Source organism: Tauraco erythrolophus, chromosome 7 (assembly GCF_009769465.1).
Source record: "Tauraco erythrolophus isolate bTauEry1 chromosome 7, bTauEry1.pri, whole genome shotgun sequence".
Classification (NCBI taxonomy): domain Eukaryota; kingdom Metazoa; phylum Chordata; class Aves; order Musophagiformes; family Musophagidae; genus Tauraco; species Tauraco erythrolophus.
In genome coordinates this window covers 21,206,900-21,221,350 of record NC_141471.1, presented here as the reverse complement: position 1 = coordinate 21,221,350, position 14,451 = coordinate 21,206,900, and the positions used below count along the sequence as shown (strand labels likewise).

Below are 14,451 nucleotides of genomic sequence, written 5' to 3'. Positions count from 1 at the left end.
CGGACTACCTCCAAACATTTGCTCTCCTAAGAAGGGCGGGGTAGGGAAGCTAGTGTGAAATTTTGAAACTGTGAAGCAAGGACGAAACTTACACAGTTTCCATATAGTTCTACATTTTAAGAAATCCTCTTTAAGGAGTAACTATGCACTTCCCAGAAAAGTCTTCGCAATATATGCTTAAACGATTACTGGCCAAATTACAACTAGATTTTCATTTTTAAAATTAAGCTGCTGTAGTCTTCCCTCAAGCGTGACACTGATCACACAATTTTTGTGCCCTCCTCATATTAAGATGTCATGGGATCAGCTACCATCTTACAATTCCACTGCAACAGAGAAGAGGAGGATTTGGAGGAGGGGAGCAGGAGAGACAGGTGGAAGAAATACAAGAGACTAAAAATTCTGCACTGCTTATCATCCAGACCTTTCCTTCTGATATAAATAAAAGTCACACAGGCAACATGAACACAAAGCAAAGGAAAATGGCTTAGCCAACTCTGATGCAACATCAGCTCCAGCATTGTAAGACACAAGGAGGCACAGGGAGCAGAAATGGACTGATCCATGAATCAAGGAGGAGAACTAACTGTGGTTTCCTGGTTTTTCAAAAAGTTGCTCTATGAGATGACATAACTAGGGGCAGCACGAACTGGTTGGTGGTGTTTATATTCAGGTAGATCAGTGATTCAACAAGTACTCCACCCGCCTCTTCTTACAGCAAACTTTTCCCTTGCGAGTCCTGCCTACTTGTTCCTTTTCAAGGAACCTCAACATCAAACAGCCAAACTCTGCCCTCAGTGTAACTTCTACGATTTCTAAATTTAGCAAGGTTTCTACAAGCACCCCACAATATTCAAAAATATGAAAATAACATTAATTGACCACTCAGCCAAGATTGTATGTTGTCTGGATAATTACGGTAAGCTTCCACTGACATTATATGTAAACAGCAAAAAGTGCTTCTTGACATTGAGCTGACTGACATGATGTTGCCATCCTCTATTGACATCACCAACTCTGAAAACTCAAAGTGACACGAAAGATTGGAACATACACTTACTTTTCTTCAAGCTTTATACAGTATACAGAGTACATCAGGACAAGCAGGTTTACTTGTGACCCTGAACATTAGCAGAGCTACACAGAACTTAAAATTCAGCCAAGTGAAAATACTTTTCTTTTTTTTAAGTTCTTCAGCAAATATCATAGGAAATTCTATATATTTAAAGACCCAAACAGTTAAATCACAAAGCTGTTAATAACAAAACATACCATCAAGATTTCACAGGCTTGCTACAACTGGTTATTATCTCTTTCAAAGCTTAAGCTATGCAAAGCAAAGAAGGAAATTATTTGAAATAAAAAATTCATCCATTGTTCTTGCTCTGTTGCCTAAATATTTTAGTAAATATAAAGAAACAATCTTCATCAATCTTTAAGAATGAGTATAGAAAGTAACAGTTATTAAGAAAAATCAAGATTATGTTGAGCATCCACAGTGGCTAAGACAATTTTAAGTAAAGAAAATCCCGCTTACTGAAATTGTGTCTCAGTAACTACAGTCCCCTAAGAATTTATGTTCAATATATTCTGTGACTACAGGTGCTAAGAAGATGTACATGTTCTTCCTCAGAAAAATTATCTGTAGTTTATGATGACCAATGATCATACAAATTAAAAACATATGATTACTTGAGCCAAGACATAAACTGACAACATATCAGGATTCCACACCACAAGGATTTCTATAAGCACTTCTTGGAAACAGCTTTGAATGCCATGTTTATTGCAGTCTTGCACAAAAATAAAAATAAAATGTACAATATTCATTTGCATGTTTTCTATTTATTTGCCTCAGCAACATGCTAAGTAACACTAAATTGTAATTGCCTCTTTGGAGCAATTACACCAACAGGCAGAATATTAAAACATATGAAATCCAAACACAGACCCTATACTCACATCAGGTACTAGATGTGACAATACTGGCTCAATGCAGCCTGAGAATTCACCCGCCCCGAGAGAAAAAAGGTAACAACTTATCTCCCTCAGGGAAGTTTTTCTACTCCGTTTGCACCAGCAGGGAAGCGGGCTGGCTGCAGCTAAGCTGTAGCACTCCGTGGTGCTCTCCACAGCTTGCAACAAACCAAGGGACCTGCTGGACCTCAAAAGTCCTCTCCCTGCACACCCACCAGCACATGCAGGTATGCTGTCATACGCAGGTCTTGATCAAACATGAAATCAAGACGTGGCCAACTGAGCGTGTTGAGATGGAACCAGAGAAACGTTTTTGCATCCCACTACGCAGATGCAATCACAGTGATCAAAACACAGCTCAACTCTTCCCAAGATCTGAGTGTCAGTGATGATCATTCTTTAACAATTCCTTTGCAACTAACCACCATCCGCCTCACACACAGAATTCATCAACTCTGACAAAGTGTTCTCATGTGCCTTCTTCAAAGAGTTTAAAGATATGCATCAAACATCTTTCAGAGACTCAAATATATTTTGCCTAAGAAGCTCCTTCAGTTGTTCTAGCAAATAGGCTCGGCTTCTTGTCCTACTTTCCTTTTCATTACTGCATACCACCAATACTGATTTGGATTCAATACTCAATTAACCAAGCACCGAGCAGCAGGAATGTATGTTTCCTCTACAAGAGCACTTGTAGCTGTCCCTCATATTTAAGCAGAGCTTGCATAAATATCCACAATGATTACGCTCTTACGCAATTTTGGTTTCTTTCTTACACAAAACCTAAAGCTTGATCTAGCACTCCATGAATAGGTAGAGAAGGTAAAGTACTTCACTTGTTCATCACTGCTCAGTACAGAAGGGAAGGTGGCATCAGACCATGAAGGTACATACTGTGCCCAATACCCTTCCAGGCCTTCAGCTAGCGACCTGGGCGATGAAATGAAGATTACACTTATTAAATTTGCAATACGCTTACAGGCTCTCTGGTGGGAGGGTTGATAGGTTGATAGGAGGGGGCTGTAAGCACATTAGAGAACAAAATTAGAATATAAAATGAACTTGACAAATTGGAGAAACAGCCTGGGGAAAAATGGAGATTTAGTTCAATGAGAATCAAGCAGAAGATTCTGTACTTAGCCAAGAACAATTAACTGCTCAGATAATGGAAAATAACAACTGCTGAGGTTACAATTCTGCATAGAAAGATAAAACTGTAGCCCACAACAATCTGAACACGACTCTTAACAACAGTCTGGGTTTTGCACAAAAAAAAAAAAAAAAAAAAAGCAAAGACCACACTGGGACTTAGAAAAATTATGTATGAGTTGCATAGGCACACTTGCTATTCTACCAGCTCTGGTAAAGCTCCATTGTGCACTGCAATTTAAAGAATATATATATACATATGGACCTTTTGGAGATAACTGAAGCTAGAGAAACAAGAATTACCAGAAAATACGGTCTACAAGGAAAGAGTTGGAGCTGGTTTTTTTAAAGAACATATGGCTGAGGGGAGACATGATAACTGTTTTCAAATACTGGAGTCCATACTTATGGGATGCTGAAAAAGAAATAATGGACTTAAATGACATGTATGTACTTGGCTCTGACTTGAGAACCTTACCAGTTGTTTTTCTAGTGGTTCTGTTATTTGCATTACTCATTTTATCCTACATCCTCAGAGGAAAGTCTTCAATACACAAAGTTAATAAAGTGATAAAGTACAAATCCTTGCATTCTAGGAAGGTTTGCATGGGAGTTTCTGGGTTGTTTCTTTTTATAAGAAGGACCATTTTGGGTTGACCTATATAATAGCTTACTTTTGAACAAAAACAGAATCAAAATCAAAACTTAAAACTTTATCAGAAACAGTTGAAAAGCCCCAAACAAGGAAAAAGAAAAAAAAAAAAAAAAACAACACATAACTGGCTGTAAGGTTAACCATGCCATAAGACAATCTTGCTCCCCAACCCAAACTCAGTGTTATCCTTTTACACAAAATAAGTTGTTGTTCAGTAACAGCTGAAGACAGAAAATTAGAAAACAAAAATCTGTTTACTCTGTGCACTGTTTTTACTGCACCTCTTAGAAGTGTCTCCATCATATTTCAGAAGGTTTATTTTTGCTGCTCCTTACCTACTAATTTTCTTTCTTCCTGCCATATTTAAACTGAGAAATTTAAATCACCTGCTGAAATCAATACTGAAAAATAAGATAATGCTAGCTATTTTTAGTAAGAATAGTATCATCACACTTCTAGTCACCTTCTAGAAGTTTTCTGACTGGTAGATAGAAAATCCACTCTTGTTTCACAGCTAAAACCAAACTTCTATTCACAAGTTTACCTTTCAAAACAATGGATTCCATTTAATAGGCACATTCATCTACTCATTACAAGCAACTACTTCCACTTTCCAGCCCATCTGACTGTCCAGAAAGTTGTACCATATTCTTACCATTTCCAAGTTGGTATTAAAAAAACTTACATTTTTCATCCCTCCCCTATAGTATCTTAAAATGCAAATTTTGACTGCACTCGCAGATTGAAACTGTAGTACAATTCTTCTAACAATATCATGATATTGCAAATGTATTTGCATATCTATTTCCTACCGGCATGAGTTAAAAAGAAATTATATCTAGAAAAAATAAAGTGATGATGAGTTTTTCTTCATGTCAATAATCCATTCTAAGACTGATGACAGTAGATTTAAATTTCAAAGTTATGTAATCATTCCATATGGTGACTGTCATAAATAAAAACTTGAATGAAGCTACCCCGTGTGCAGGCAATTAGCAAAATTTTAGATTCTAAATATTTCAGAATTATTTATTCCAATAGTGAAGTTGTTTGCCTTTGGCAAGAGGGTATATCAGGTCTGCAGAAGCTTAAGCCATTAGGTTTTGCAGAAATTAAAAAGCACATCTCTGTTGGATGTGTTCGCACATATAAGAAGTCTGTTTGCATCAGCAGGTATAGCTAATGCACAGAGAACATTCCAAAAATATGCATTTCAGCTTCTACATTTTGCATAAAAAGTAGTCTTCTGTTTTGGTCTAGTGAATCTGTCGAAAAAGTATTTATATGAATATTTGTAAGAATAAGTTACCATATAATCATCCTACATGATTCAATCATTTAACAAGCTTGAGATCTAGTACACAGATGGTTAGTTGCCAAAATGCCATTTATTTCCTTGCATCATCTTGGTTATTTGCAGCTGGGAAGAATCAGCTGTGAGTTTGCAAATAATAATAACAACAACAACTTTTCTTCTTATCATTTCCATATATATTAAACAACTATTAATAATCTCTATCTGCAGATAGTGGAATAGGGGTTCAGATTTGCATTGAAGCCACCTTGATTTAACAAGTCATCAGATTACCCAAGCCATTTTAATTGCCTTAACTCTTCTTTTACTACCTATATGGACATTCAGAGAGAAAGCATGGCTCATTCATCTGCCTCAGGCAATGCGTAGCACCCGGCTGAACTGCAAAACTGGACTACAAGTCTGAGCCTTTAGTGTCATCAACCTTATTTAACAAATCAGGCAGCTCTCTGGCAATGTGGCATATCTAAAGCCACGCAGTAAGTAAAAGGCAAGAGTAAAGTTGCAAGGCAAACCGAGCAATATCCATGTGCTAAGGATCTATAAGTTTCAAAATTCTGTGTATGAGGCCTTTCAGATCAAGTGTGAATGCAAGTAAAGTGAGAAACACAATGTCATAAGTCGTGAGAGTGCTGTACTAATTGGAGGTCTCAGCTGAGATAAAAGCATGATATTCTAGGCACATGCAAACAAGCAGAGAGAAACTATCTTGACTCAAACAGCTTACAAATCATGTAAATAACAGAAGAGGGAGAGAGATTGTATAATCTTTTCTTGACAAGTAAGAGAACTGAAAGGTTTAAAGGAGACAGATCAAGGAACTTCATGAAAACTGCAATATAAAGATCATTCTTTTCAAAGCCATATTATACACAAGCACATGCAGACAAAGTATTCCTTTACAACCCAGTTGCAAAATCTTTTGTAAATTTGCAACTTATGAAAGCAGTATCAGAAGTGCAAAACTAGGGAACTCAGCTTCTTGACCTGTACCAGTTCTACTACAACAGGAGCCCAGTCATTACTTTTGCTATCAGTGTATCCTTATCATGAAGTACATGCACAACCATGTAGCTGGAAAGGTGACAGGCTGCCCAACAAAAACTTACCCTTAAAAAAAGCAGAATCCTGCATTTACAATCCAATATTTACAAATATTTCTGCTCTTTTCTAACTAAAGAACTAAAGTATTTTGCAATATATTCCTTCTTGGTTCACTAGTTCCTGCTAATGAATCTGACTTTACCATCCTCCACCAAAAAGTATAGTTTAAACCTTCACAAATCAATATCTTTTTCTTACATTAATGGAAACACAATTACGTTTTACAGCTAAAAGTAACTTCTGATCTTTGGCAGCAATGCAGCAACAATTATTAATTTCAGCACCTGGGAGAAAAAAAAAAAAGAGGGTATGTAGTATTTTAAGTTCAAAGGTCACAACATACTCAAGAGCATTATCTAACCTGTGAACTAACAAACAGAGAAATTATTGAAGATATGTGGGTTTCGACTTGTGCTTACAACAAGTTAACTATGGCTTCCAAACCCATTAAAAAACTTCATGGTATTGCTCTCCCATTCAGATTATTGTATACTACTTCACTTTTATCTACAGATTACACTCTCATTGATGGATGGCCTCCATAAACAGTAATTGTTTTTTGTCAAGTGCTTGTAGATGTTTGTATGAGTAAATTCGCTTTCTTTTCTTTGCAGATTTTCTGATCAAGTAGTATTTAACGTAAAAATGGATTTGCCTCTTACTAATAAACACTGGATAAGACACATCATAATTTGAAATACTATAATGGTGGCTGCTTTGCAAATAAGTAACTTTTGAGATGCAAGAGTACTGTGGGAAAACATATTAATTTAAATCAACTGTATTTTCAAAACATAGTTTTGCATAAACACCTTATGCCTCCTTTGAAGGACGTTAAAGTTTGTTGAAACCACAAAGCACACTTTGGTCTTCCCTTCATGGTTCCATAGAACACTTAGATCATTTGATTAAAATTTGACTAAAAAAAAAAAAATTAAAAAAGCAACCAAAATTGTTTACTGAAACTGAAGAATGAAATACATATTGTTGATATTATACATTAAATTTTGTCTCTTCTTTAATAGAAGCAGCCCATTCTTTCAAGGTTTTACATTAGTTCTTCCCATTTCACACATCAGGTTTGAGGGACATCTCCAAGATAGAACTTATTTTTTCAAGGATCGCTATTACAAAGCTCATTAAAGCAACTACCAGGAAGAATAGCACCTGAACAGTACATAACATATCCATCATCCTCATTCCCCCTCATCCATGAATAGAAGGACACACCACATAGCATAACTACATAGGTTTAAAGTTCTCCTGCAACAGAAGTTAAACAGGCGCAGCATGGAAACAGTGATGTATTAGCACTGCGGATACTTTTTAAGCAAACAGTGTTATTAAGCACAAGTAAGTATCTGATTACATAGGAAAGGTCAAGCAACTGAAGGTATCATCACTGAAATTTAACCACAAAAACTTAAGTAAAAGGCATCAAAGTATTATCAGAGTTTTAATCACTGTAAAGGATGTAAGTCTGTACTTCAACTCAAACAGTATCAAAAGCAGAGCCCCATCTAGGGCTAATAACCTTTAGGTTAGTCTCAACTTGTAGCGTGCCACCTGTTGAAGCATGAGTGTTCCTTCCTACAGAGCCTTCTCTACAGCACATAAGACTAGCAACCAACCACGCTCTATTACAAGAGGTCTAATGTCACCCTCATACACTCTGGAGCACTTCAAGGAAAGCTAGAAATGTATGTGTGTAACGCCATATGTTCCTATAGCAATCTAAGTATAACTGTGTACATCGAAGCAGGTGTTTCAAGTCTTGGCAGCCCAGCAGTTTTTATAACAAAACTCGTATTTTAGACAGATAGGCACTGGCTGGCTTCAATCTTAGCCTAGAAGAAATGAGCATATGCTGTTGAACTATTCTGAGACGGCCAGCCATAGACTGTCTACCTCAACATGAAACAAATATTTTAAGATGAGTAAAGGAGACTATTTCTGAAAAAAATTACAATGTGTCTATAGTTTCAAAATTCTCTCTAAAACGTATGCTTTAAGTAGGTAAAGGTGAAAATAATAACGATATATGAATAACAGATAAGATCAAATTTGAACCCAAATTCTTTAGAGATACCTTTCTAACACAGCATGTTACAAATGTTTCTCAACATTAAAACATATTGAAAGGCAAATCTTAGGAGCATGCCACAAGGAACAATAAGCATCTTTTTTCTACATGTATCAAAACGTTCTTCTGCAGTATTTGCAAGCCAAACATCAAAGTACTCTTCAAAACCCACACAACAAAATCTAAAAGTGAATACCACATTATTATGCTCTACAACCAAAAGGAATCTATTTTATTTACCAAAATCCAAGAGAGAAACAAAATACAAAATAGTATGAAGCACCAGAAGCAGGGATTTTGCAAATATCTAATTTAGTAATCTGAGATATGTGCACAACGTACCAGTTTTAAAAATAGGCCGTCATAATCTCTAACAGGATATTGTCTCTGGTAAATTACACAACCAAGAAGCACTTTGTTTGTTTTCTTACTACAAAATGCTGATCAGGTCCATAACCCTGAACAGAGAGCTGCATAACAGACAACTAATCCAGCAGGCCAGTAACAAATGTAATAGGAGTCAGCACCAGATACAACAATTTCTGGGAGGAAAAGACCTGTATCCTGAGATCTGATATTAAAACACTGCCTAAATACATCATCATCAAATATTTTCATCTTCTATCACTTCAGTGCAAGTAGAACATGCCATCTGAAAAGATATTAAACTGCTCTAGACTCCACTGCTACATCTCTAGATTAAGTTTTTACACCACGACAATACCTGTTTGACGATATCCACAGCCACGTTTTCTTTTCATGTGCATTTCTGCAAGACTTGACATTTACAATACTTACGCATTGCAATAAGGTTTCTTTTCATATCCTTTGTAGTTATTCATGTTCAGAGCCATTTTGCAAACTTCACAGTGGAAACATCCTTTATGCCAGTACTGTAAAGAAATGTAAAGTAGAATTACTTAGGATACTGATGTTTTGAAAGCTATTTTAGGGTACAGTAAACGTAAAGACACAACCACACGTCAATGCTTTTGGCCAAGTATTACAGATCTCTGTAAACTACATCAAAAGAATTTCTTTCACATGAAACCGAAAGTGCTTCTGAAACACTCCCAGAAACATAAATTCTCTGCTAAGGTGAATGTCAAGACCTCGGCACGCTGACCTTGCCGGGATTATTTTAAAGATAACTGAAGCAGGAGTTTGACATTTTGCCCCGTTAAAGAAAAAAAACGACACCGCTTGCTAAGAATGCAATACTATACGAATAAAATCACTAACTAATGCGACGGTTGGCTTCTTGGTGTCCTGAATAGACACCAAATTTAGCACATAATACGGTATTTGCCTCCGGTAGCTCCCACCGCCTCGCCTTTCCGGGGACGTTAATTTGGCGCATATGTCACAGCCTCGTCGCTGTTATTTACGAGCGACCGCGCTCGGCGACAACCGGCATCACCGGGGGACACCCCCGAGGGACGGGGCTGCCGCCGCCCCGCTGCCTCGGCCACCCTCCCCGCCGAGGCGGCGGTGCAGCTCAGGGGGGCACCGGGAACTACAGCCCGGCGGGGGCCGCCTACAACTTCCATCCCTCGGGGAGCCGCCGCCGCCCCTCCCCGCGCGGGCACCGCAGGAGCTCTCCGGCCCGCCGCGGCCGCCGCTCGCCCCGCGCCAGCGCGGCGACACGGTGGTTGTCGCCCGCCGGCGGCGGTGGCGGCACGGATGCCGGCGCAGCGGCAGCTCCCGAGGCGCTGCGTTTGCCACCTGCCGGCTCGCCCCGCTCCCCCGCCGGCCCGGCCCGGCCCTGCCCGCCCCGCCGGAGCCGCGGGGAGCGGGGCGCAGGGCGGGCATGCCCGGGAGGCGCCGTCCCCGCCCGCCCGCGCCCCAGCACCTTGTCCAGGCAGTTGACTTTCTCGGTGGGATAGACCACTTTGCCACAGCGGGCGCACTGGGGGTTCATTTTGCGGCTCCTCTCGGGCGGTGGCTCCCGCGGGCGGCGGCGGCCGAGGCTCCTGCGCGGCGGGCTGGGCTGGACAGAGCTCCGTGCGGCCGATCTACCATCACCTGCCCTGGCGGGGACGCCGGGGGTCCTCAGCGGCTGCCGGCGGGCGAGGAGGTCATCGGCGGCGGCTGGGGAGGAAGCGGCGCTCCAGCTGACTGCGGCTCGGCAGCATGTGTGAGTGGGCGGGCGGGGAGCCGGTGCCTGTCGCCCCCGCCCGCTCGTCGCCCCGCCGCCGCCCGCCCCCGCCGCCTCCTCCCGGTGCCTGCGCGCTCGCCTCCCAGCGCCGCGGGCTGGGTGACTCACGCCGAGCCCCGCGCCGCAGCCGCAAGCCAAGCCAAGCCCACCGGCGCGGCCCGCAGCGAGGGGAGGGAGGCAGGGAGGAAGGGGAGGGCGAGCCCCGCGCCGCAGCCGCCCCGAGCGGGGCGAGATGGCGGGTTGCGCGCCGCCGCCCTGGGGCGGGGAGCGGGGGGCGCTGGGCTGCGGCCGCCTCCCGGGCGCACCTGACCGAGGCCGCGGAGGCGGCCCCGGCGCCTTGCCCCGGCGGGAGGGAGAGAGCGAGCGAGCAAGGGAACCGCGGCGCGGCCGCGGCCGCGGAGCAGCCCTGCCGTGCCGCGAAGTGAGGCCCCGGGCCTGGCCGTGTGCCGGCGGGCACCTGCCGGGCGGGGCGGGGCGGCAGCGCCGTGCGGGGCCGGGGCGCGGGGGGGGGCCCGGCGGTGCGGGGCTCCGGCCGCACGCCGGTCTCGCACGCAGCCCCGCGGTGCCCGTTAGCGGAGTGAGGAATGTCTCTGCGTTCCTCCGGCTTTGTATCCCGATTAGTTCCCAGGCTCGGCGTCGCTGCCTTTCCGAGGCTGAGTCTCTCCGGGGCACGCCAGCGGTCCTGCGGGGCAATCCAATCTCAGCCAAAACGGTGCTTTCAGCTCCTCAGAGCAGGCTTTTGCCATTCATTTTTTACTTGCTCGTTAGTGCTGTGGGAACGGTACAGCAAGAAGTCTTGCATTTTTCCTTAGCTGTGGACTTGTTTAACTACCTGGAATATAAACCCCGCTGAGGGAAGTGCTTAAGCCAATGCAGCGCAGCCTTTTCTGAGGTTTCTTTCGGTAGTGCGGCACTCTGTGTGGCGCACAGCAAGGACAAATTCTGCACATACTTGGGCGTTGTTAAGTAATCAGAATGCAGTCAGCTAAACTGGAATACTTGGCCGTAATTCTGCTTTAGCAACCCAGCTTTTATGCACTAGCTGGTTAAGGGCGTGGGGAGAAACAGTAATTTCATTGAAATTAATAATATATGTGATTAAATGAGAAACACCTAATCGGACTTTAAATATTATATGATGGAAGTTATAGAGCTTCTTCTGCCTCATCTAGACGTAAAATATCTGGCACCCGATGAAACTCATAATGTTGAGATGCTGGCAGTGCTGCAAGCAACAGGAAAGCAGATTCACAGACAGTCTTGTAGATGCTTGTTGTCTGCTTTGGCTGTCTCAGTGCAGTGACAAATAGACAAACTGCTGGCCAGCTCCCTTTCCATTCCTGCAGTCTGCAGGCTGGTCCATTTTGGGGCCAGTGCTAGTGATTTGCAGCTCTCAAAAATCTTTAATCAGCCTTCTTACTGTTGCTGCTAATTAGTTTTGATCTGGAATTTAAGATATGTCTTCTCACTGTTCATCACAAACAAGATCATCATAATTTTTCACAAATGCCTGAAGACCAGTTTGGCCTCAGTTTATCATTTTCCAGGATTTCACAGATAGTACTAGGTGCATACATGCTCTGCAGTGCTGATGCAGTGAGTCTTATCATCTGTTATCTCTCTGCTCTACCAATTACCTTACACTTTCTGTTGGACAGTCTGTCTGGAGGTGAACAATGGCTTTTTTTCAGGGAACTCTGAATGCTAGGCATCCGAGTATGGTGGTAAAGGAAACCTGAATACATGGTGACTCAGTGTTTTCTGCAGACACTATCATTTGCAGATCCATCTAAGATCACATCTGAGTTGAATTAGGCCCAACACATAGTAAGCAATCTCAGTTCTGCAAAGGCTACACAGTGTAGTGGAGTAGGGAGTTTCTAGTAGGAACTGGGACAGATCCAGCTAAACTACTCTCAGATAGAGGGCGTATGGAAAAAAAGTTTGATTCTTTCTTAGCTTAGATTCAGCCTGGTGCCTATTGGGTGAAATAGCTCTGTAGCTCATCAGAAAAAAATAGAGGGATACAACTCCCCTGAACTGCTGTTATAAAATCTTTGAGGTAGATGCTTCATTCCTTGACGTTCCAGTTTATTAAAATCACATTCAGAGCCTTCTCCTCAACATCTGGACAAAAATCATTTGGATATTACTCTCAGTCTCAATGCTACAATGAAATCTCCTGACTCGTTCTTGAAGGAAGAACTTTTATTAACCAAAATATCAACACTGGAAATGGAATAGTAAAACCAATAGGAATAGCTACAGTTGTGTCTAAATCGAGTGTTTCGGCAGTATGAAAACATTCCAATATTTATCATTATTTGAGGATCCTTTTATTAACTTTTATTAGTTTTCTCCACAAGGGGGGAAAAATAGTGTCTGAATCACAGTCTTAATTTCCACAGCACAGAGCTCCTTCCTCATCAGCCACAACATTTTTCTAATGCTACTGTAATGAAAAGTGGGTTATTTTTCTCTATACAAACCAGTGGGAGAGAAAAATCTACATCAGTCATGATTGACTGTGAGAAAGCAGTGAAATGGAACTCATCAGTAGTCTTTCCTTTTTCTGAGTAGGTAACAATGCAATAGTGAAGACCAGCAAAGCAAAATACGACCACCACACTACGTCAATGGCTCAAGAGGATGTAAACCAAAAACTGCGAAGCACAGTGGGCAAAGACCTTGCACTGTAGCTAAAGAGCTGTTGCCACAAGCGTGAAGACTGTAGTAGGTGATGTACCTCTAGACAGGGTCCAGCACTGATTCCCAACTGATAAATATTGGTAAGTTATAAGTGCCATCCCAACATTTTAGGCTATTATACTTACCTGGTGCATTTCAGGGCTGTTTATCCAGCCTAAATGACTGGAAAGTGGGTGTTTAGCTGAGCAATGCAAATCAGCAACACTTGCAACTAGATGCTTTTTTTGGTGTACCTACAGTGATCCAAGTGAGAAAGACCACCTGGGGCAGCAGTGTTACAGCATTAGAAATATTATGACTAGGTAAAATTGTGATTACTAAAGTTCCTATTTCTATGGAGTAATACCATCACCAATTGCATTTTATATTTGTTTATTTGAGAGGAAGATTTTCATTGCTCCTTTCAGTTCATTTTGGTGATAAACATGTAAATGTGTGCTGCAGGAAGAAAAATCATGGTGATATGTGATTTCACACATCAATACTGAATTTTACCTGAGACAGAAAAGTTTCAAAAAACTGTTAAACTAGAAAGTTACCCTATGTTATTGGAAGTGACTTGGCAACATCTTGGAAGAGATGACCAGTTAGAGGCTTGTTTCTACGGTCATAAGGATCTCAGTTTTAAATCTAAAACCTTCTAAAAGGTTTCAGCTCTCTTTGCCAGAAAACAGGCTCCTTATAACCCATCTCCCACAGCTGGTATTAAGTCCTGTTGGAGCCATCAAGTGAATTTCTAAGCACAGCAAGAAAGCAAAGGCTTCTGTCTTGCAGGTCACCATGCATTTCCCAGACCATATATAAAAGCTCAGAGAAGGTGCTTACTGCCTTCTGTGATCACATTAAGGCATTGTCTTTTCACCCAAATTTCTACAAATGGAGTCTGCTTACAGTGTTATGGATGTATAGAGCCCTGTTGGACAAAATAGGAGTTCATGTAAGCATAGTGATCTGTCTTTTTCACAGCAAAGAATGTGGTTTTCTTTCATTCAGATATGTATTCATTTAGTTACTGAATAAAAAAATACTGAATGTAGTATGCCCCGATTAACAGCTGGTGCCCCACTTGCAGTGTCATCATTCGGTCATTTTTCTGGAATAAATATGGCAATATGTTCTTACACTCTGAAGGACTGTTGTAAAAATAAAGTTTGGTATATTTCACTGATTTTTCATACCTGATCTGTTATTTATACAGATATAAAAGATGGGATAACTGACAAGTTAAGGTAATGTACTTAAAATACTATCTTACTGCTGTAACCAGCTCATAATGTTTGTGCATAAGTTCTAGCAGATAA

General features: G+C 41.6%; 1 protein-coding gene across 3 annotated transcripts in view; it reads right to left on the bottom strand.

The window, feature by feature from the left end:
• NEBL (nebulette) overlaps positions 1–10,204 on the bottom strand; it is a 278,991-nt gene extending 268,787 nt beyond the window's left edge. For all 3 annotated transcript variants that reach the window (XM_086614546.1, XM_086614547.1, XM_086614548.1), the window contains exons 1-2: positions 10,136–10,204; positions 9,082–9,176 (exon numbers count right to left, since the gene is read on the bottom strand). In XM_086614546.1, coding sequence (XP_086470672.1) covers positions 9,082–9,176; positions 10,136–10,204 — 164 coding nt within the window. The remainder of the gene's footprint in view (positions 1–9,081; positions 9,177–10,135) is intronic.
• Positions 10,205–14,451: the final 4,247 nt, after the last annotated feature.